The sequence below is a fragment of the Carcharhinus amblyrhynchos genome, chromosome 7, assembly GCF_965287045.1.
Source record: "Carcharhinus amblyrhynchos chromosome 7, sCarAmb.v2.hapA, whole genome shotgun sequence".
In the NCBI taxonomy this organism is placed as follows: domain Eukaryota; kingdom Metazoa; phylum Chordata; class Chondrichthyes; order Carcharhiniformes; family Carcharhinidae; genus Carcharhinus; species Carcharhinus amblyrhynchos.
Window position 1 is genome coordinate 6,328,711 of NC_137330.1, and position 23,330 is coordinate 6,352,040.

The following is a 23,330-nucleotide window of genomic DNA, read 5'->3' on the forward strand; positions in this document are numbered from 1 at the left end:
GGCCCAAATCCATGTATCTGCACAGCTAGCAGTGCTAGTCACTGAGCTGTTGCGGCACCCGTCTACCGGTCCAGGATCAAGCACACACACCGACACGAAGTACTAGGCCACTCCTGGAACCTCCAAGAGCAGCCCACGCATGACCCACCGTATGCATGCCCCTTGTTTGACAAGAAGGTGGACCGCCACCTGCGGAATAAAAAGACAAAAACGTTAACATGTAAGTCTGCATTTCTGGTGTCTCCCGAGGCTCTGACCCTATTTAATACCCCCTACTATAACCCTCCATCCTTGTTTCACTCATGTGTCTATCTAAGTAAACCTTAAACAAGTCCAACGTGCCTGCCTCCACCACCCTACTTGGTAGCGCGTTCCATACCCCCACGACCCTCTGCGTGAAGAACCTTCCTCTCATATCCAAATTATACTTCTCCCCCCTCACCCTTAGATCATGACCTCTCGTAATTGTACCCAATCTAGGGAGCAGCTTATCACTATTAACTCTATCTATTCCCTTCAGTATCTTATATACCTCTATCATGTCTCCCTTTAATCTCCGTCTTTCCAAGGAGAAAAGTCCCAGTTTCTCCAACCTTTCCTCATAACTCAGTCCTTCCATGCCAGGCAACATCCTGGTAAACCTCCTCTGCACCCTCTCCAGAGTCTCCACGTCCTTCCGGTAGTAAGGTGAACAGAACTGGACACAGTACTCTAAATGCGGTCTAACCAACATTCTGTACAACTGAAGCATTAGACGGCAGCTCCTATACTCTATACCCATTCCTATAAAGGCTAGCATTCCATAAGCTTTCCTCGCAACCTTCATAGACTTGTGAACCTGCACTCCCAGGTCCCTCTGTATTTCTATACTCCTAATCGGTCTGCCTTTTATCACTTAGCTCCTCTCTGCATTATTCCTTCCAAAATGCATCACCTCGCATTTGTCAGGATTAAATTCCATCTGCCACCTATCTGCCCAATGTACCAACCTATCTATACCCTGCTGTATCACCCGACATTCCACCTCAGTATCCGCCAATCCTGCCATCTTGGTGTCATCCGCAAACTTGCTGATCACACCACATACGCTCTCTTCCAAGTCGTTTATGTATACTACAAAGAGGAGAGGTCCCAGTACTGAGCCCTGCGGCACACCACTGGTCACTGGCCTCCAGCCTGAAAAGGTCCCCTCAACAACTACCCTCTGTCTCCTATTGCCCAGCCAGTTCTCAATCCACCTAGCTACCTGTCCTTGTATCCCATGTGCCTTAACCTTTTCTACCAGCCTACCATGAGGGACTTTGTCAAATGCCTTACTGAAATCCATATAGATGACATCAACGGCTCTCCCATCGTCAACCGTTTTTGTCACCTCCTCAAAGAATTCTACCAGATTCGTAAGGCAAGACCTCCCCCTAACAAAGCCATGTCGCGTATCCCTAATCAGATCGCAACGCTCCAAATGCTCATACATCCTACCCCTAAGTATTTTTTCCATTAATTTTCCTACCACCGATGTCAAACTCACCGGTCTATAATTTCCAGGGTTATCCCTACTACCTTTTTTAAACAGCGGTACAACATTAACTACCCTCCAGTTTTCTGGGACCTCACCTGTGTCCAAAGAAGAGACAAAGATTTGCGCCAGAGGCCCAGCAATTTCATCTCTCACCTCCTTAAGCAGCCTGGGATAAATACCATCAGGCCCCGGAGCTTTATCCGTCTTTACGCTACCTAAAAGCCTTAGCACTTCCTCCCTCGTAATGGATATTTCCTGCCACTGATCCACAGCTCCCTCCAAGACACTGCACGACACCGAACCCCTCTCCTTCGTGAATACCGATGCAAAGTATTCATTCAGGATCTCCCCCATTCCCTCCGACTCAATACATAACTCCCCTCCTTTGTCCCTAAGAGGACCAACTTTCCCTCTAACCACTCTCTTGCTCCTAATATAAGAATAAAATGCCTTCGGATTTTCCTTAATCCTATCAGCCAAAGCCATTTCATGCCCTCTCTTCGCCCTGCTAACTTCCCTTTTTAGCTCCCTCCTACTCTCTCTATATTCCTCCAGCGCACTCTCCGTACCCAGTCATTTCGACCTAACATAGAACATAGAACATTACAGCGCAGAACAGGCCCTTCGGCCCACGATGTTGCGCCGACCAGTTACAAAAACAATGACCCACTAGCCTATACCAATCCCATTTCGTCCATAAACCTATCCAGAGATCTCTTAAACGCCCCCAAACTAGACGCATTTACAACTGCAGCAGGCAGGGCATTCCAATCTCTCACCACCCGCTGGGTAAAGAACCTACCCCTGACATCCGTCCTGTAGCTACCCCCCCTTAATTTAAAGCCATGCCCCCTCGTGCTAGCTTTCTCCATCCGAGGAAAAAGGCTATCACTATCCACCCTATCTAAACCTCTAATCATCTTATATGTTTCAATAAGATCCCCTCTTAGCCGCCTTCTTTCCAACGAAAACAACCCTAGATCCCTCAGTCTCTCCTCATAGGACCTCCCCTCCATACCAGGCAACATCCTAGTAAACCTCCTCTGCACCCTCTCCAACGCCTCCACATCCTTCTTGTAATGCGGGGACCAGAACTGCACACAGTACTCCAAGTGCGGCCGCACTAGAGTAGTGTACAGTTGCAACATTACACTGCGACTCCTAAATTCAATCCCCCTACCAATAAACGCCAAGACACCGTACGCCTTCTTGACAACCTTATCTACTTGATTCCCAACTTTCAGGGATCTATGTACACACACACCTAGATCCCTCTGTTCATCCACACTATTCAAAGTCCTCCCGTTAGCCCTATACTCGACACATCTGTTGCTCCTACCAAAGTGAATTACCTCACACTTCTCCGCATTAAATTCCATCCGCCACCTCTCGGCCCAGCTCTGCAACCTATCTAAGTCTCCCTGCAGACTATGACACCCTTCCTCACAATCTACCACACCTCCAATTTTGGTGTCATCAGCAAATTTACTAATCCACCCAACTATACCCTCATCCAGATCATTAATAAAAATTACAAACAACAGTGGCCCCAAAACAGATCCCTGAGGCACACCACTCGTAACTGCACTCCATGATGAATATTTACCATCCACCACCACCCTCTGTCTCCTATCTGATAGCCAATTCCTGATCCAACTTCCTAGATTACCCACAATCCCATACATCTGCATTTTCTGCAGAAGCCTACCATGGTGAACCTTATCGAACGCCTTACTAAAATCCATGTATACCACGTCAACTGCCTTACCCCCATCCACCTCTTTGGTCACCTTCTCAAAAAACTCAATAAGGTTAGTAAGGCACGACCTACCCGCTACAAAACCATGCTGACTATTTCTAATCAATTCATTACACTCCAACTAACTATAAATCCTATCCCTAATAATTTTTTCTAAAACCTTGCCCACAACAGAAGTAAGACTCACCGGTCTATAATTCCCGGCAAAGTCTCTGTTCCCCTTCTTAAACAATGGGACAACATTCGCTATCCTCCAATCCTCCGGGACTACACCAGAGACCAATGACGACCTGAAGATCTGAGCCAGAGGCTCTGCAATCACCTCTCTAGCCTCCCAGAGAATCCTAGGGTAGATCCCATCCGGACCAGGGGACTTATCTATTTTCAGCCCCTCAAGAATTTCCAGCACATCCTCTTTATCAACCGTAATACTGTCTATTTTACACCCCTGCAACCTTCTCAACTCACTCTTCAACTCCCTCCTAGCCAATCTAAAGCTTTCTAGTGCACTATCTGAGCCCTCCAATCTCATCCGAACATACGCCTCCCTCTTCTTCCTGACCAAGTCTTCAATACCCCCTGTAATCCACGGCTCTCTAATCCTACCTTTCCCATCCTTCCGCTTAACCGGAACATGCCTTTCCTGCAACATTTTCAGTTTGCCCTTAAAAGCCTCCCACTTGTCAACCGTGGACTTGCCAGCTAACAGTCCCTCCCAATCAGTGTCCTGCAGCTCCCTCCTAATCCTGCTATAGCTCGCCTTTCCCCAGTTCAGCACACTCCCGTTCGGCCGGCACTCATCCCTTTCCATTTTTATCCTAAAGTAGACGGACTTGTGGTCACTGTTAGCCACATGTTCGCCTACCTCTACCTCAACCACCTGCCCCGGCTCATTACCCAACACTAAATCCAGTATAGCCCCTTCCCTAGTCGGGCTAGTTATGTACTGCTCTAAGGACCCTTCCAAAACACATTTTACAAACTCCTCTCCCTCCGTACCCCCAGCTGTAGGCCCCCTCCAATCCACTCCAGGCAGATTAAAGTCACCCACTACAACTACCTTATTCTTTCTGCACCTATACAAAATGCCCCTACAAATGCCTTCCTCCACTGACCTTGGGCTGTTGGGTGGCCTATAGTATACCCCTAGCATCGTAATCTCTCCCTTCTTATTCCTCAACTCCACCCACAGCGACTCAATCCCTAACTCCTCCATATTGTCCTCCCTCTGTACTACTGTGATGTTCTCCTTTACTAACAGTGCCACCCCTCCACCTCTCTTTAACCCTCCTCTGTCACATCTAAAACACTTATACCCAGGAACATTCAGCTGCCAGTCCTGCCCTTCACGTAACCACGTTTCCATTACTGCCACCACATCTAACTTCCTCACAAACATCAAGGCCCTAAGCTCAACCGTTTTTCCTGTCACACTCCTCGCATTGAAACAGACACAGTTCAACCCACCAGTGTCCCTCGGAACCTCCTTCTCCCTGATAATTTTCCTTTCACCCAACTCTCTCCCGGCCCCAGTGTCTAATGGGCTATCAGCCACATCCCCACCCCCCCTCCCTATTAGTTTAAACCATTCCTAAACACACCAGCTAACCTCCCTGCTAAGACACTAGTTCCCCTCCAAATCTGCAGACTTAAGTGTAGTTTGAAAGAAACATTAGGCCTCATTTATTGTTTTAATAATATGGTAGCATTCAGTAGTTTATGTAAAAAAAAACTGGTATATAATTAATATTAATAGCCAATAAAATTGGCTAGCTAACAGGATTCAGAGTTGGCATAAATGGCTACTTTTCTGGTTGGCAAAATATGATGAGTTGTGTGTCACAGAAATCAGCACTGGGCCCTCAACGTTTTATAATTCATGGAAGTGACTTGGAGGAAGGGACTGAAGTTATGGTTGTTAATTTTGCTGACAACACAAAGATGGGTATCAAAGTAAGCTGTGAAAAGGATGTAAGGAGTCTACAAAAGGATGTAGGTTAAATGAGTGGACAAAAAACTGGCAAATGGAATATTATGAGGGCAAATGTGAAATTGTTCATTTTGGCAGGATAGAATTAAAAAGCTTATTATTTAAATAGTGAGGGATTGCAGAGCTCTGAGGTACAGTGGAATCTGGTTGTCCTGGTGCATGAATCTCAAAAAGCTATTAAACAGGTATAACAAGTAATTAGGAAAGCTAATAGAATGTTATTGTTTGCGGTGAGAGGAATTGATTACAAAAGTTGGGAGATCATGCTTCAGCTGTACAGGGCATTGGTGAGACCACATCTGGAGTACTGTGTACAGTATTTGTCTCCTTATTTAAGGAAAGATGCAAATTCATTAGAAGCAGTTCAGAGAAGGATTACTAGACTAATGCCAGGAATGGGTTGGCTGTCTGATGAGGACATTTTGAAGAGGTCAGGTTTGTACCCACTAGAATTTATAAGAGTAAGAGCCAAGTTGACTGAAACCTTTAGATCCTGAGGAGTTTTGACAAGGTCAATGTGGAGAGGATGTTTCCTGTTGTTGGAGAACCTAGAACTTGGGATCACTGTTTAAAAATAAGAGGTTGCTCATTTAAGACTGAAATGAGGAGAATTTTTATCTGAGGACCATGATCCTCTGGAATTCTCTTCCTCAAAAGGCAGTAGTAAGAAGTCTCACAATACCAGGTTAAAGTCCAACAGGTTTATGTGGTAGCACCAGCTTTCGGAGCACTGCTCCTTCATCACGTGAGCAGTGCTCCGAAAGCTCGTGCTACCAAATAAACCTGTTGAACTTTAATTTGCTGTTGTGAGACTTCTTACTGTGCCCACTCCATCCAGTGCTGGCATCTCCACATCATCAAAAGGCAATGGAAGCAGAAACTTTTAATATTTTTGAAACAGAACTAGATAGGTTCTTATTTAACAAGGGGATGAAAGGTTATCGGGTGTTGACAGGAATGTGGGGTTGAAGTTATTGAATGGCGGAGCAGATTACTTCTGCTCCTAATTCGAATGTTCATCTAACTATAGTGCTTTCTATTGAGCAATGTAAGACCTCATGCACTATTTCAAAAAAGAGCAGGGGAGCTATTCACTTTGTCCTGGTTAAAATTTATCCTTTAACCAACAACACCAAAGCAGATTATCAAGTCATTATCACATTGTTGATTTTGGGTTCTCCTTTGTGCAGACTGGCTGACTCATTTTCCTACATTGCAACAGTGAAAAGTACTTGATTGGCAGTCAGGCACTTTGGGACAACCCGAGGCTGAGAGGTTTCATTTTTAAAGCGCACAGAGGAGCACTATCTATCAGGGTGTTCCAACCAGGTCGGAGCAGACCTTAATTTCCATGTCTGCATGTTCATTCCAGCTGAGGTGAATGGAAGCCAATCAGCAGTGGCAGCCTTTATAAAACGTGCCTCACTTTGGGCAGGATTCTCCGATATCATTCACCTTGCTAGCGAGAATTTAGCACTCAGCCAAAACTCCATTCACTGCTGTGGGATTGGAGAATCCCAGCCATGGGTGAGGTCGGAGAATTCCGGCCTTTGTCCCATCAGTCCCCTTTCAAAATCTGTTATTTACCATATGATCAATCTGTCATCCCAAACCTTTCCCAAGATCTGCCTTTATAGCCTGCTGCTCTCTGCAAAGCACCTTGTTCTGCTCCACTACCTCAAATGTGTTATACATTGAAATTTATGATTGTTTGTGAATTTGTAGAGATGTTTTCGTTTCCTAAAATTTCATATGAAACCACCCTCCAAAAGGGTGGTTGAGGATGCTGGAAATTCGAAGTAGAAACAGGAAGTATAGGAACTACTCAGCAGGTCATCCATGAAGATAGATGGCTCTTCATGAAGACTAGAAGAATGTTTGATATTTAACAGTTTTTAAGCAAAAGCAGTGGCAGGGAAAGGGAGGAAAAACAAAAAGGTCTGTGATAGGGTGGAAGGCAGCAGAGATTTAATGGGTGAGCTTTTCCCAGAAATCAGCAAAGTCAGGGTGGGAAAATATAAACTGAGTGTGTGCCTTTATATGCTCTCTTTGTGATCAGAACTCCCTAGTCACCTGATGAAGGGCAAAGCTCCGAAAGCGAGTGGTGTTTGCTACCAAATAAATCTGTTGGACTTTAACCTGATGTTGTGAGACTTCTTAGTGTGTTTGCCAGAGAGTGCCATCCCCTGCATTGCCAGAGGGTGTCTGGACAAAAATTAGGGGTTCCCAGGCATGACTTGCCCCTGAGCGCTGCACTCACCTGATCTCTTCTGGAAGGTGCACTCCTTTGGTGACCAATTGCAATTCACGCTGTTCTGTCGTCACGCTATCTTGATGAAGTTTGACATAGGTGATGATTCCTGTGTCTGGGTCTGATAAAGATATGTTAATTTATTATAATGATGTTGCTGCCAGGGGGTGGAACAATCACAACATGCATGACATAGGCAGCATGGTAGCACAGTGGTCAGAACTGCTGCCTCACAGCACCAGGGACCCAGGTTCAATTCCCAGCTTGGGTCACTCTCTGTATGGAGTTTGCACATCCTACCCGTGTGTACATGGGTGTCCTCTGGGTGCTCCGATTTACTCCCGCAGCCTAAAGTTTCCCACAATGGACCCAAATAGGTGCTGGGTTATGGTGAGTCAGGGATTTTCACAGTAACTTCATTGCAGTGTTAATGTAAGCCTACTTGTGACACTGATAAATAAACAAACTTACGACGTCGTAAAAGACAACTTCGCTTGTTGAACACCTGCATTGGCGGTGGCCACTGAATCCAGTAGTGCTGCAGTGACCAATCTCCAATTGGCCGGCAGCTCTATGAAGTGGAAATCCTTCCTAAAGAGAGATGGAGGTGTTGCCTCATAATAATTAAGGATCAGGCAGTTGGAAAATTAAAGCAGGGCAAGCTGGCCAAGTGGAAGCAGGCTCACCCCAGACATTTACGCCGGGGTGTGTTGAGCCCACCCACCCTTTGTGGAAAATCCAGCTCTGTATGTCCCTCTGCAGTTTCAGCATCAGGAAACGTAGCCTCACGCTCAACCTGTGATGTGTCTGGAAATAAAAATTCTTTCTTTGAAAAATAAGAACTGTTACTTTAAAAGCAATTGGATTAAACAACTGTTTTATTTGCCTTTCATGCAGTTTGAAGGTTTAAACTTTAAAAGGCTTTGCGTAGATTTACATTGCGATATGTCGTGTGACTAACAGAATGTAGACAAAAATTAGGCAAAAGCTGCATAATTGTTTCCTGGTGATAGGAGCTGTTAGAATAGAATGTATTTGGGTCAGCCAACATACTAACTTCCCAGTACAGCTTTGTATTTGCACGTAATCATCAGTTATTTTGATCCCAACATTGAAATGGCTCATATGTGCAAACAATAAAGAGCCAGTGGAACATAGGAACGGGACATTCAACCCCTCCAGCCTGCTGTCATTTCATTGGATAACTGTTGATTTGTACCTCAATTTAATCTATCTGTTTTTGCTTCATTTTCATATCCTTACCCAGCAAAAATCTATTGCGCTCAAACTTGAAAAATATATTCGGAATTTATATACTGTATTGAACGGGAGAGTTCTATATTTCCACCATTTTCGTTCGAAGAACTGTTTGCTTTCTGCTTTCAAACCTAAGCGTCCTGAGTCTAATTGTAAGATTATGCCTCCGTGTACTTATTTCCTCCGCCGGAGGAAATTGTTTATCCCTATCCGCCCCATCGAATTCCTAAGTCATTTTAAAGATCGCAACTAGATAATCCTTCAATGTTCTAAAGCCAAGGGAATATAAACCAAGAATATGTCATAATTTAATCCCAGTCACATTGTAGAATAGACAGTGACACAGTAAAATTGCAACATTGTATGATTTTATTTTCAAATCTTTCAAGTTGCAGATTAGTGCAAGCTTCCCAAAAAATACATAATTTTAAAATTCAAACCAAGTGGAAGCTGAAGGATTTTGTTTGCTATCTGTGAAATAACAAATATGGATAAGCATAACAGTTTGTAGCATATCATATCTCAGAAACTGCATAAGACTCCATCACTTCTGCTTCACAAATCGTGTGTCAGATATTTTGATTTGATTCTTTCAACTGTTTTTTTTAACTTTGGCCTTTTGCTGACATATCTTACCATTTAAGAAGTGGCAATAGGTTTTTTGTATGTTACCTCAGTATTTTTAAAAATTTTCACCTTTATTGTGGAAACAGGAAGCACAATGCAGTTTATAGGATGTTTGTAACAACTTTTAAATGTGATTTGTTTCTAATCGTATTATCTTGCCGAGATTGTCGTACAATGTTGATTAACATTCTTTATCTCCATGCGTAGCTGTGGGACTTGCTGCACAAGCTGCAGTTTGTTATGACCTACATTGCCCCTTGGCAGATTGCATGGGGCTCGGCCTTTCATGCTTTTGCACAGCCCTTTGCCGTTCCTCGTATCCTTTTGAATGTGGTTCACCGAGTTTCCGTTTCTTCCGTTTCTGCATGGGTGCAAGCTCGTCCCTAGGAAAACTGAGTATCAGAGGGCTATGTGTCTATAAGCAGAACTGTTGGAAGAGTACAATTCACACCTTCCTTACAAGCGTTATGACTATCTGAGTATGTTATCGTGTGGTTTGAAAGGGTTTTGAAGTCCTTAGCACTTCAGGAACATTAAAAATTGGTAGGAAGTGGAACACTTCCACTTTTTACTTCCACTGATCAAATTTAGCCCGGAAGTGATGGCAAGTTTGGGGCTTATCACTATTCATGCGTGAATAACCAAGAAACAGGCGGCGAGGAGAAGTTATATTGTGGATTGTTAATCACCAAGAAGTGTCGGACAATTTGTACAACTTAGTGAAGGTGACAGCTCACCCTCAACGTCCCCGTGGGTTTCATGGAATTGTAATATTTTCCTTATAATGACCCATTATTAACAGTGTACGCAACTTTTTAATGCGGCGGGGGGGGGAGGGAGCGGGATTTACGTTGCTGCAATGCCACTTGCTCAGAATGAACAAATTAAGATGTGGGATCTTTTTATTTCTAAATTATTGTTAGAGACTTAGAGCACTTGTTTTCCCCTTTCCTTCCTTTTCTGTTCCTTTCTCTCGCTGTCAATCTAATCTTCCTTTCCCTCCCCTTTATTTATCTTCCGTATCTGACGACTCAAATTCATCCGCTTTCCTTTTCCATTTTTCCTGTTTCTTTCTTAATCCTTGAATCTCCTTGTTTAAACAGATTGGTTCTTTTGGTCACTAACCTCACAGATTCCCTGCTTTCCTCGTTGTGTTGCTATCAGTTCGAACTTCCAGCAGTTTTCTAAAGAAGTACCTAAAGCACCAAAAATAACTGTCCAACTTTGGTTTATTTACTCTGCTTAATGATGACTATTTTGATGTAGGACTGATACTTCAAACGGCACGGGCACGCACACACATACACGCAAAAAGTATTAAATAAAATCAAACGAATCTTTTCCCTTTAGATTTGTCTGTAGAAATGATCAGCTCCTGTAAGAAAGGCACAGGCTTAAGTTTCAGGGCATCCAACGACTGACCATGTAATGGGGCCAGGAATCTTATCGGTGCTTTAAACTAGGGACATCTGGAATCTTTCATTAGGATGAGTTTTACGTCTGACAAAAAGTCGCAAGGTCACAGGGTGCTGACAGTAAGTTTATAAGTTGAGAACTCGGCACCTTACTGAATCATTTAAAGAAAAATGACATTCGTGCGCACAATATAAACTAGGAATTTTCTGGTAGCTGCTCAATGTTTTCTGACTTTTTTATTGTCACAAGGAGGCTTACATTAACACTGCATTGAAGTTACTGTGAAAACCTATACTGACCACACGTCAGCGCCTGTTGGGCTACACTGAGGGAGAATTTAGCATGGCCAATGCACCTAACCAGCACGCCTTTTGGTAAAAGTCTGAGGCAAGTGGCAAAAAAGTATCAGTGCAGCAGAAGGAGACTGAGGAATTTCCCACCCACATTTGTGCTGAAATTCATGTAATGTGAAGCATTGAATTTGGCACAGATATCTTGTGTTTTTAATTCATTTCAATGGATCATTACAATCACGGCCCGCTCTGGTTTTGTAGTTTTTTTTCAAAATAGATGTGAAAGATTGACTCTTGTCAATTTGGCCCTTCCTGAGTCAGAGGGTTGTCAATTCATGTCTCAGTTTGGGGACTCGAGCACATAATCTAGACTAGATCCTTGTGCATGAGTCACAAAAACCCAGCCTGCAGGTGCAGCAGGTGGTCAGGAAGGCTAATGGGATGCTGGCCTTCATAGCGAGGGGGATTGAATATAAAAGTAGGGAGGTCTTGCTGCGGCTGTATAGGGCATTGGTGAGGCCGCAGCTGGAGTACTGTGTGCAGTTTTGGTCGCCGTACTTACGCAAGGATATTTTGGCCTTGGAGGGAGTGCAGAGGAGGTTTACTAGGCTGATACCGGAGTTGAGGGGGTTGAGCTATGAGGAGAGACTGAATAAACTAGGCTTGTACTCGTTCGAGTTTAGAAGAATGAGGGGAGATCTCATTGAGACGTATAAGATGATGAATGGGATGGATAGGATAGAGGTGGAGAGACTCTTCCTGCTCAGTAGGACTAGGGGGCACAGCCTCAAGATAAAGGGGGGGGCAGTTTAGAATGGAGTTGAGGAACTTCTTCACTCAAAGGGTGATGAATCTCTGGAATTCTCTGCCCGTTGAGGTGGTGGAGGCTGCCTCGCTAAATATTTTTAAGACGCGGGTTGATGGGTTTTTGATAAGTGAGGGGATTAAGGGTTATGGGGAGAGGGCGGGAATGTGGAACTGAGCCACGACAGATCAGCCATGATCTTATTGAATGGCGGGGCAGGCTCGAAGGGCTAGATGGCCTACTCCTGCTCCTATTTCTTACGTTTTTATGTAGATATTTCCAGTGCGGCATTGAGGAGCTGCTGCACTGTAGGAATGGCAATACTGAAGGAACTCTGCAATGTTGGATGGGCAGAACTGGGGTTGCTACATTGTCAGAATGGCAGTACTGAAGGAGTGCAGTGTTGGAGTAATACCATTAAGGGCACTAAGAGAGCACTGAACTATTTGAGCAACAGCACTCAGCACTGAAATGTTTGAGGGATGGCACTGAAAGAGCACTTTTGAAGGTGCCATCTTTCAGATGAAAAGTAAAATTGAAAACCTGTTTGACTGTTCTAGTGATTAAAGATCCCATTGCACTATTTGAAGATGAACAGGGAGTTGCTACAACTTCCCCGCAAACCAACATGCTAAAATATGTAATAGTTGATCATTCATCTCATTGTCATTTATGGATCTAGCTGTAAAACTATCCTTCATGATAGTGTTCATAAAGTACTTCAGGGCATTGCTGAGAGATGCAACTTTTTTGTAGGTTCGTTCTTCCTTCCTAAAAAGAAACCTCAATTAGCTTCAACTGTTTTGTTTTGGTTACACTTGACCTAACTTACGCTAATATTGGAATGAGGTATCTGTTAACATGATGACACACTTGCCAATCCCATGATAAACCTGCAATAACACTCCAGATGTCCCACTTTATAAGAGGCAAATCAATCTTAAATTGCTGTGAGCTTCTAAGCTAGCAGCCATGAACATGTTCTCCAACTGATACGCCCAACACCAGAACTCTGTTTACAGATTAGTTAGAATTTTGTTACCTTAAAAGAACATTGCCTCACCTTGGTAACAGAATGCTATGTTGCACACTTCACTGCGTAAACTCCTGGCTTTATGAATCAGCAGATTGGCACTGGGGTGTACAATCCACAGTGTGCCTACACTGCTGACTGATGAAATATAGAATAATCTACAAATTAAAAGCCTAGATCAGCCAGCATATTATGATGACAGATGAGTGCCTGTCTGAGGATGAGCTGAGTTACAGACAGCAGAGAACAGAATGAAATAAATAAAGTTCACAGAGGATGGCAGATGGGAGGCCCTAGCCAGGAGGCCATTAAAATGGTCAAGTCTAGTGGTAACAAAGGCATAAATGAGGGCTTCAGGGCCAGATGAGCAGAGGCTGGTTTGGAGATGTCACGCAAGTGGAAATAAATGGTCTTTGGAATTTATGGTGATGAGTTAGAAGTTCAGGTTCAAATAAGATGCCGAGATTGGTAACAGTCTCATTCAACCTGGTATAATGGCCAAATGGAGAAATGGTCTTGGTTATTAAAACTACATAGTTTGTATCATAGATCAAAGATAATGGCTTTGGTCTTCCAATATTTAATAGGAGGAAACTGACATCTCTACATCTGGCAGCATCTGTAAGGAGAGAAAAGACATGATGTTTTGAGTCCAGATGACCCTTTGTCAAAACTTTAACGAACAATTATCTGGTCTCGAAACATCAACTCTTTTCTCTCCTTACAGATGCTGTCAGATATGCTGAGGCTTTCCAGCATTTTCTCTTTTGCTTTCAGATTCCAGCATCCGCAGTAATTTGCTTTTCTCCATGTCTGACTGCTGGGCAGTGTGACAAATTAAAGAAAGTGGAGAGGCAGAGCGAGCTGGTGAAAGGTAGAATTGGGTGTGGGACTTGATGTGTTTGTAGATTGTCACCAAGAGGCATGTAGATGAGAAAGGGGAGAGGATCAAGGATAAATCATGAAGGACTCCAAAGGTGACAGAAATAAGAACATAAGAACATAAGAAATAGGAGCAGGAGTAGGCCATCTAGCCCTTCGAGCCTGCCCCGCCATTCAATAAGATCATGGCTGATCTGTCGTGGCTCAGTTCCACCTTCCCGCCCTCTCCCCATAACCCTTAATCCCCTCTCTTATCAAAAACCCATCAACCCGCGTCTTAAAAATATTTAGCGAGGCAGCCTCCACCACCTCAACGGGCAGAGAATTCCAGAGATTCACCACCCTTTGAGTGAAGAAGTTCCTCCTCAACTCCGTTCTAAACCGCCCCCCCTTTATCTTGAGGCTGTGCCCCCTAGTCCTACTGTCCTTTCTGAGCGGGAAGAGTCTCTCCACCTCGATCCTATCCATCCCATTCATCATCCTATATGTCTCAATGAGATCTCCCCTCATTCTTCTAAACTCTAACGAGTACAAGCCTAGTTTATTCAGCCTCTCCTCATAGCTCAACCCCCTCAACTCCGGTATCAGCCTAGTAAACCTCCTCTGCACTCCCTCCAAGGCCAAAATATCCTTGCATAAGTACGGCGCCCAAAACTGCACACAGTACTCCAGCTGCGGCCTCACCAATGCCCTATACAGCTGCAGCAAGACCTCCCTACTTTTATATTCAATCCCCCTCACTATGAAGGCCAGCATCCCATTAGCCTTCCTGACCACCTGCTGCACCTGCAGGCTGTGTTTTTGCAACTCATGCACAAGGACCCCGAGGTCCCTCTGCACCGTCACCTGCTGCAGTTTTTTGCCACGTAAGTAATAGTCCTTCCTACCATTATTCCTACCAAAGTGGACCACCTCGCGCTTGCCAACATTAAATTCCATTTGCCAGTTCCTGGCCCATTCGCCCAGCCTATCTAGATCCTTCTGCAGACTCTCCACACCCTCCGCGCAATTTGCCGTTCCACCCATCTTGGTGTCATCAGCAAATTTCGACACCATACACTCGGTTCCCTCTTCCAGATCATCTATATGAAAGAGAAATCACTGAAGGCAAAAAAAAATACTCTTATACAATAGCTTTTACAACAAATATCGGCCAGGACACTGGGGATAAATTCCCTGCTAATCTTCAAAATAGTGCCTTGAGATATTGTACATCCAACTGAGATGGGCCTCAACTTAATGTCTTATTTTAGAGATAGCACATCAGCACTCCTCTGGTACTGGTACTGAGTGTGGTTCATGGTACTGAATTCTGTGGTTCATTATCTGGAGTGGGGCTTGAATCTTCTAAGGCAAGAAGTCTTACTGGAGGGGCTGTAACTTTGATTAGAGAGGGTAAGGGTGAATGATGTAAGCCCATACAAAAGAAACTGCAGAGGGCTGACCTTTGAATTTGGGTCAGAGCTTCCACTTGCAAACAATATATCCAACAATGTATAAGGTTACCTGTGTCACGATAATTAAATGTACTTGCACATTTTGATTAAATATCTATATCACTTTTTCACAGCAATTATGAAATCAATTCCTTAATTGCATTGTTTCAGATTCGGCTATGCTGTTCATCCAGGCTCTTATATCTTCATTCTTTTCCACACCTCTTACTCCATTCCTTGGCAGCGCCATTTTCATGATGTCCTATGCTAGGCCAGTAAAGTTCTGGGAAAGGAATTACAAGTAAGTAGGCTTCATTTGAGGATGAGAGTCTGATTGCTGGAGCAGCCACAGGAAAAGTCCTTTCTTGCTGATGTTTATCCCAACCTGCTCCTTCAACTCTCTGTTCAGACTCCAAAGTTGAAGTTAAGAGTAGTGAGTTGGGCAATGGAGGCTGTCAATAGAGGTGGAAAACTAACTTAAGACAATGCGTATTCATTCATAGAATCTTTCAGCCCTGAAGGCTGTCATTTTTGAAAGTTATTATTGAATACTCTTCCACACAGGATCACTCTCCACTCATCTGATAAAGGAACAGCTAGTGGTGTTTACTACCAAATAAACCTGTTGAACTTTAACCTGGTGTTGTGAGACTTCTTACTGTATCAACCCTTCTGTCAGTGGAAATGATTTCTCCTCATTTGCTCAATCAAATGTCCTCACTTTATTAGTGTTACCACACAAGTTGTGATTATACTTTGTTGGCAGTGTGTTGTTGATATTACAGTTCTTTAATCATTTTAGAAATCTGACCAAAGGTTTTGTCATTTTTTTTCTTGTATGGAGGGAGGAGAAACCAGTTTAAATTGAAAATGTTGCATTGTGAATCCTCAATGTATTGCAACATGTAAAAAGTTTAGTTCTCAGTTTGTGCTGAGATAACTAACCTGAGCCCAGGTGGTGACTGTGGGACTAAAGGTGGTCTTAATGTCTGAAATTTAGTGAGGAAAACCGACTTTGGTTTACACTCCCAGCTGCTATTCTCCAATCCAAGTTGCAGATGCACACAGTGTGTGGAGTCCGGGAAAAAAATTAGGTTGGATTTGACTGTGATGCGTGCTCAAATAATAAGCCAACTCATCATGATGTGCGTATGAAGATAATCGCATTGTTTCATGTTTGGCTATGCTCTTCATCCAGGCTCTTATATTGTGAGGGAGAGAAGGAAAAGAGGAGAACAGTTGTAAACTATCTCTGTGCCCGTGACCAGCTTTGAAATATGTCCCTTGAAGTTGTTTCAGAAAATAGTGTTTGGCCCTTTACCTATATCATAACTACAAACAGGAAATTTGTGGTTAACATCTCCAGTATGTTAAGACTCCAGAAGCACATGCTCTCCAATCTTTTCCATTATAAATTTCTGTGTTCTTGGCAAGAATTTTGTTCTCCTAATGGCAGATATTTGTGATTGGTGACCATAAAATTTTTTGGAGGGCCTCACCCCTTTCCCCACAGGCAGGGAAAAGCAGTAATGGGGATGGACTGTTCCCACCCACAGTGACCACTCTGTAATTTTAAGCTCCGTTGGGAGAGGCTTAGGCCGGCATGACCACCCATGCCTCAATTGAGGGCCATAAGTGGCCAATTATTGACCACTAAGACCCTTTCTTACCCAGTCTCAATATCTGGGCTGGCACGAGGAGTTCAGGGCAGGGGGCACTCAAAAATTAATCCTGTTTAGGTCACAGGCAGGAAGGGTGGAGGAGGTGTGGGGTGCCTCCATTGGCAGCCTCATTTCAACATGAGGTGTCACCCCCAAAAAAGTCTGGTCCGTGCGGGAGTTTGCTCCACCCCCTCCAGCCTCTCCACTGACACCCCCACCGCCCCCTCTCCCCATGATGACCTCACCTATCTTCCCTGCCCTGAAACTCCCAAAACTTACTTGATCCGGAACTCCCAGGACTTCAGCCTGGATTTCCTCGCCTCCTTAATTTTCCCTGCACCAGATGTAGTGAGTCGTTGACTGCTGGCAGGATCTTTTGGTCCTGCCAAAGTTTATGGGCTTGTGCATGGTTTACCTGCAACCCAGGGAACCCACCACAAGGGGTTGAGTTCAGCAGGACTGGAAGATCCCACTGGCAGGAGAGGCCAGAAAGTCCCACTTTTAGGCTCTGAGGATTGATTGTAGTCTCAGTCCTGTCCATTGCAGCTTCTGAGGATTGATTGTAGTCCCAGTCCTGTCCACTGCAGCTTCTGATCCAGCAGAAACTAGAGAATTGTTGGTTGATCAGATTAGCTGGCAGCCCTCCGAAGCAGGACTTCTTCCTGATTGAGGAACAGAAATGTCACCTCCAGCGAATTAACATTCCTTGGAATATGAAATGGCTGTAGGGCACCGCTGACTCTTTAGATGGCGGAAGGGAAATTCCACTACCTGGAATATCTTGGCCCATGTTTACAATGGGAACTTCATTTGTAATCCTGTTATGTTGTAATTACACACTCCTGTGAATGAGGGTGTAGCACCAAAATCTAATTATGTCATGAGGGGTTTAGAGAGGGAGTTCCTATTGTAGGTATGAAAGCAGGATTATTAAAACAAAAATGTGAAAAGGACAAAATATATAGCTTGAAAATGAGCTGAATTATGTCTATGTACTGGTCTAATTAACTTGGGTCTAGCCCCTCTGCGTGTACTCTTGGTTATCACACTCTGTGGCCTATGAGATGAGAGATCAGCTGGTAATTTTCAAAGCTTATACAATTACTTCTGGCTTTTTTCCAGCACCAAACGGGTAGATCATTCAAATACGAGGCTGGATTCACAGATAAACAGAAGTACTGGTAAGTAGAAAGAGCTAGTACAACTGTAGCTAACGTCCCTTGGCATCGCAATTATGTGCAGACTTTGTGATAGGATTGTCTAGCCCCTAAAAATATAACCACTACAAGAATGAAATGTTCCTGTGAATTTTGTGCTTCTTGAGGTGAGAGATGCTGTTTCAGAAAGTGTCAATCTCTCTCACTCTCGGATAAACTCCACTTTCAAATAATGTGACTCAGTCCTAAACTTAAAAATGCCTACCTGCTGTGTCATAGAATGATACAGCACAGAAGGAGGCCATTCAGCTCATCTTGCTTGTGCTGACTCTTTGAAAGAGCTGCCTCATTAGTCCCACTCCCATAGCCTGCAGATTTACCTTTTGCAAGTTTTTAAAAATTCAATTCTGTTTTGAAAGTTACTGTCTAATCTATTACCATTTCAGATCACATTTAACTTGCAGAGTTGGATTTTTCTACCCGTTACTTCAAATTTGTGCCCTTTAGCTAGCAACCCAGGTAGAAACAGTCCCTCCCTAACTACTCGACCAGAACCTTGGATAATTCTGAGCAAAATCTCCCCTTAACCTTGTCTGCTATAAAGAGAGTTAACCCTGGTTTCTCCGACCTCTTCACAAAATTGAAGCCTTCGTTGTTGGTATCATATAACTCATTTATACCCTTTCCAAGATCTTCACATCCTTTCCAAAATCTCATGCGTAAAATTGGATGCAATACTTCAGCTGAGGCCAAAGCAGCAATATGAAAAGGTGTTATCATTGTGACCTGTTCCATTTCCCCCTCTAATCATCTGGTGGTTTTTGACTGGAATTCTCAGTTTAGCATTGGCCTCTGTGAATACCACACTATAATTGCACTTTCCTGCCACTGGAGGTGTTGCAGTGCTGCCATTGACAGCAGATTCTAATAACAGCACAATAGGTTTACATAGGAGGTTCCCATTATAAACAGAGAGGTGGGTTTTTTTTAATGGAAAAGCTAAAAGGACAGAATGCATGGCTCTGAAGTGGACCCTGGATTACATTTTGATATATGATTGCCATAATGGCTTCATGACTGATTGTTAATGAAATTGACAGTCCCTTGTTCCTTGCACTCTGTAAAATAAGTAACACCTTCTGTGCATCTTTGCAGATTAACTGGAATGTTTGTGACTACAAGATGCCTTATCAGAAAATGGGAGCTGTGTTTTTAATCACAAATGTCAAGATAATCATGACCACCAGACAAAGACCTCTGATTATTTTCAGGGTGGAGGGAACAATATTGGATGATGCAAAAGTGCTGAATACTGAGAGGCAGCATGGATGAGACCATTACCACATAAATGGACATTAACCTAATATAAAAATATAAGAAATAGAAACAGGAGTAGACCATATGGCCCATCTAACCTGCTCCACCTTTCAATACCATCATGGCTGATTTTGGACTTTAACTCTATTTCTCCACCAATTCCCCTTACCTCTTAATTCCCTGAGAGACCAAAAGCCTGTTTTAACCCAGCCTTAAATATATTAACTGATTGAGCATCTCTGGGGTGAAAAAAAATGATGAAGATACGCACACTGACTGGAGGAATTCCTCTTCAGCTCAGTCCTAAATGATCAGACCCTTACACTGAGACTTTGTTCCCGTGTTTTAGGTTCCCTGGCCAATAGAAACAATTGTCCATCCTGTCAACCCCTCAAGACGTTTAATATAACTACAAAACAGACAAAACAAAAATTCTGCCCTTGCCAAGGATTTGGGACATACATACAACTAAAGATGAAGCAAAGTCTCTGGGGGAACATTTATTCACAAAATCACAGAATTGTTGTGGCCCGGATGGAGGCCATTTGGTCCATCGTATCTGCGCTGACTGTCCAAATGTGCATCGTGACTTAGTGCCATTCTCCTGCCTTTTCCCTGTACCCCTCTACATTGTTTCTGTTCAAGTAATCATTTATTAATGCCTCAATTGAATTTGCTTCCACCACACTTTCTGGCTGTGTAGTCTGGTCTCAAACCACTTCTTAGGTTAATGTCCATTTATGTGGTAATGGTCTCATCCATGCTGCCTCTCAGTATTCAGCACTTTTGCATCATCCAATATTGTTCCCTGAATTGTGAAAAGCATTTTTTCTCATGTCACATTTGCTTCTTTCGCAAATCACTTTAGATCACTGCCCTCTTGTTCTCAACCCTTTTACAAGCAAGAATAATTTCTTCCTATCTACTCAGTCCAGCCCCCTCAAGATTTTAAACATCTCTATCAAATCTCCTTTTAGCTACCTTCTCTCCAAGGAGCACAGTCTCAACCTCCCCAATCTATTCTCATAACTGAAGTTTTGCATCACTGGAGTCATTCTTATAATCTTCTTCTGCACTCTCTCAAATGCATTCTCATCCTTTCTACAATGTGCCACACAGTACTGTACACAATATTCTGGCTGAGGTCTAACAAGCGTCTTATATAAGTTCAGCAAAACTTCCTTGCTCTTGTGCGGTATGTCCTTATTAATAAAGCCTAGAATACTATATACTTTATTAATTGCTCCCTTCACTTACCTTGTCACCTTCAATAATCCAAGAACATATATACCCAGGTCCCTCCGCTCCTGCATCCTTTAAACATTTTATACCTTATTCTGTGTTCCGCCTACCAAAATGCATCACCTCACACTTCTCGGCATTGAATTTCATCTGCCCACTCCACCAATTTGAGCTAACCGTTTTGAAGTTCTACACTGTCCTTTTCATAGTTTACAGTATTTCCAAGTTTTGTGTCATTTGTAAACTTTGAAACTGTTCTTTGCACACCAAAATCTAGATCATTGATGTATATAAAAGAATGCAAAAGATCTAATACCAACCCCTGGGGAGCACCGGGGAGAACCTTCCTCCAGCCTGAAAAATACCCATTAACCATTACTCTCTGTTTCATACTATTGAGCTAATTTGTGTCCATCTTGCTACAGTCCCTTTTATTCCATGAACTATAACTTTTCTCACAAGTCTGTTGCATGACACTATGTTGAATGTTTCTGAAAGTACATGTAGACCACATCAAAAGCAGTACTTTCATCAAACCTTTCTATTACCTCCTCAAAAACTCCAAGTTAGTTGAACATGATTTCCCCTATAGAAATCCATGCTGGTTCTTCCTAATCAACCCACAGCACGGTGGTACCATGAATAGCACTGCTGTCTAACTGCCCCAGGGACCCACATTCAATTCTGGCCTTGAGTTACTCTCTGTGTGCCTTTTGCACATTCTCCCTGTGTCTGCGTGGGTTCCCTTCAGGTGCTCCAGTTTCCTCCCACATTCTAAAGATGTGTGGATTAGGTTGATTGGTCATGCTAATAGCAGGGTAAGTACGTTGGGTAACGTGAATAAGGCATGGGTGGGATTATTGTCAGAGAGTCAGTGTAGTCTTGATGAGCTGAACGGCCTCCTTCTGCACTTGTAGGGGTTCTATGTTTCTAAAGTTTTCCACGTGACTATAATTCTATCCTAAACTCTTTGATTTTTTTTATCACCTCAGGGGAGTTGTGATTGTTTTTGTTTCAAAGCATTAATTTTCTCTCTGGCATGGATCACTTCGTTGGGTCCCACACTTGCTACCCTCTCTTGCAGTCAGCAGCATTATGGAAAGCATCATTAGAGCTAAACTTTGCAGAGTTGTGGGCTTGGAAATCTGTACTTCCCAAACATTGTTGTTTATTTCATGTAATTCTGTAGTACTGGGCTTCAGATATGTCCCCTATTCTTCCCCCTGCATGCTTTACAATGGACATTCAAGGCAAGGATGCTCTATGAGATGCTATGACCAGAATGAGCTGCCAGGAAAGGGCATGTCACTTGAGTTGATTCCATGCACCAGGCATCCTGTCCAAATTTTTCATCCCCATGATGTTGGGAGAAAACTATAGTTCTATATGTACAGCAACATCCTCATCCACACTTTCTCTAGGTTCGCAATGTGTTAGATTTCACTTTAAATGAAACCAGAAATGAAACAGAGCAAGGCTGCTTTAACATTCATTATCTTGTTGATTATCTGTAGATAAGTTGAAATGGTAAATTTTGGTGAGAAGAATAAGACCACATATTGGTTGGATAATTTGGGTCTAAATGTTGCAAAAGATTAAAAAGATCAGGGAATATAGAAAAACAGCGCACTAAAAATAGCAATGCAGCTTACAAAGGTAATAAATAAAAAATTAAGTGCTGGTATTCATCGCCAGAGAAATAGAACTAAAAAGCAGAGAAGTTATGTTAAATTTGGATAAAATCTTGTTGAGATCACACTGAGAGAATTGTGCACGGATTTGGTCTCCATATTATATAAAAAAAGATATAGAGGCACTGGGGAAGTTGCAGAAAAGATGTACCAGCATGATATTAGAACTGAAAGGTTCTACTCATGAGGAAACTTTGAACAGATCAGAGCTCTTCTCGTTTGAAAATTGAAGAGTGAATGGAACTCATTGGGTGGACATAGAGAAAATACATCTGCCTGTAAGAGAGACCAAAACTAGAGGTTTTAATTATAGAAGAGTCACTAAATAAATAAATACAATGAAAAAAATCAAGAACAAGTTCTTAGGAAGTGATGGAATTGTGGAATTTGTTACAATATGAGGTGTTTGGGACAAATAGTACAGAGATTTGAGGGAAGCTGGATAAGTTCATGAGGTGAAAAGGGATCTGCTGATAGGATGAGATGAAGTAAGGCTCATGTGCAGCATAAACAGACATGGTGTAGTTGGGCTGAATGGCCTAGTTCTTTGCTGTACATTATGAGCAATTATTTCATGTAGGCTTTAAGGTTGTTGAAGTTTGCAAATATAACATATAAAATATGTTAGGGGTAAGTTTTTCACTCAGAGGGTGGTGAGTGAATGGAATCGGCTGCCGTCAGTGGTGGTGGAGGCGAACTCGCTGGGGTCTTTTAAAAGACTTCTGGATGAGTATATGGGGTTTAATGAGATTGAGGGTTATAGATAGGTCTGTAGGTTGGTAGGTGATGTGGTCGGCGCAACTTGTGGGCCGAAGGGCCTGTTTGTGCTGTAGTGTTCTATGTTCTATGTTCTATGTTCTATGTAACCTCCAGAATCTTTGCTGTCTGGTTATACTAGTCAACACTTGGAGTGGGCGAATCACACTTGTACAAACAGTATCCAGTAATAAGTGTCAGGGCAGTGTTTACATCTCAACATTGTGCAATAACATTC

The 23,330-nt window shown here is 43.0% G+C and overlaps 1 protein-coding gene across 1 annotated transcript in view; it reads left to right on the top strand.

The window, feature by feature from the left end:
* The window catches only part of LOC145345344 (pecanex-like protein 2), a 220,115-nt gene that overhangs the window by 120,582 nt on the left and 76,203 nt on the right, over window positions 1–23,330 (top strand). The window contains exons 24-26 of the mRNA XM_080193158.1: window positions 9,611–9,719; window positions 15,440–15,569; window positions 18,052–18,110. Of these exons, the coding sequence (XP_080049284.1) occupies window positions 9,611–9,719; window positions 15,440–15,569; window positions 18,052–18,110 (298 nt within the window). The remainder of the gene's footprint in view (window positions 1–9,610; window positions 9,720–15,439; window positions 15,570–18,051; window positions 18,111–23,330) is intronic.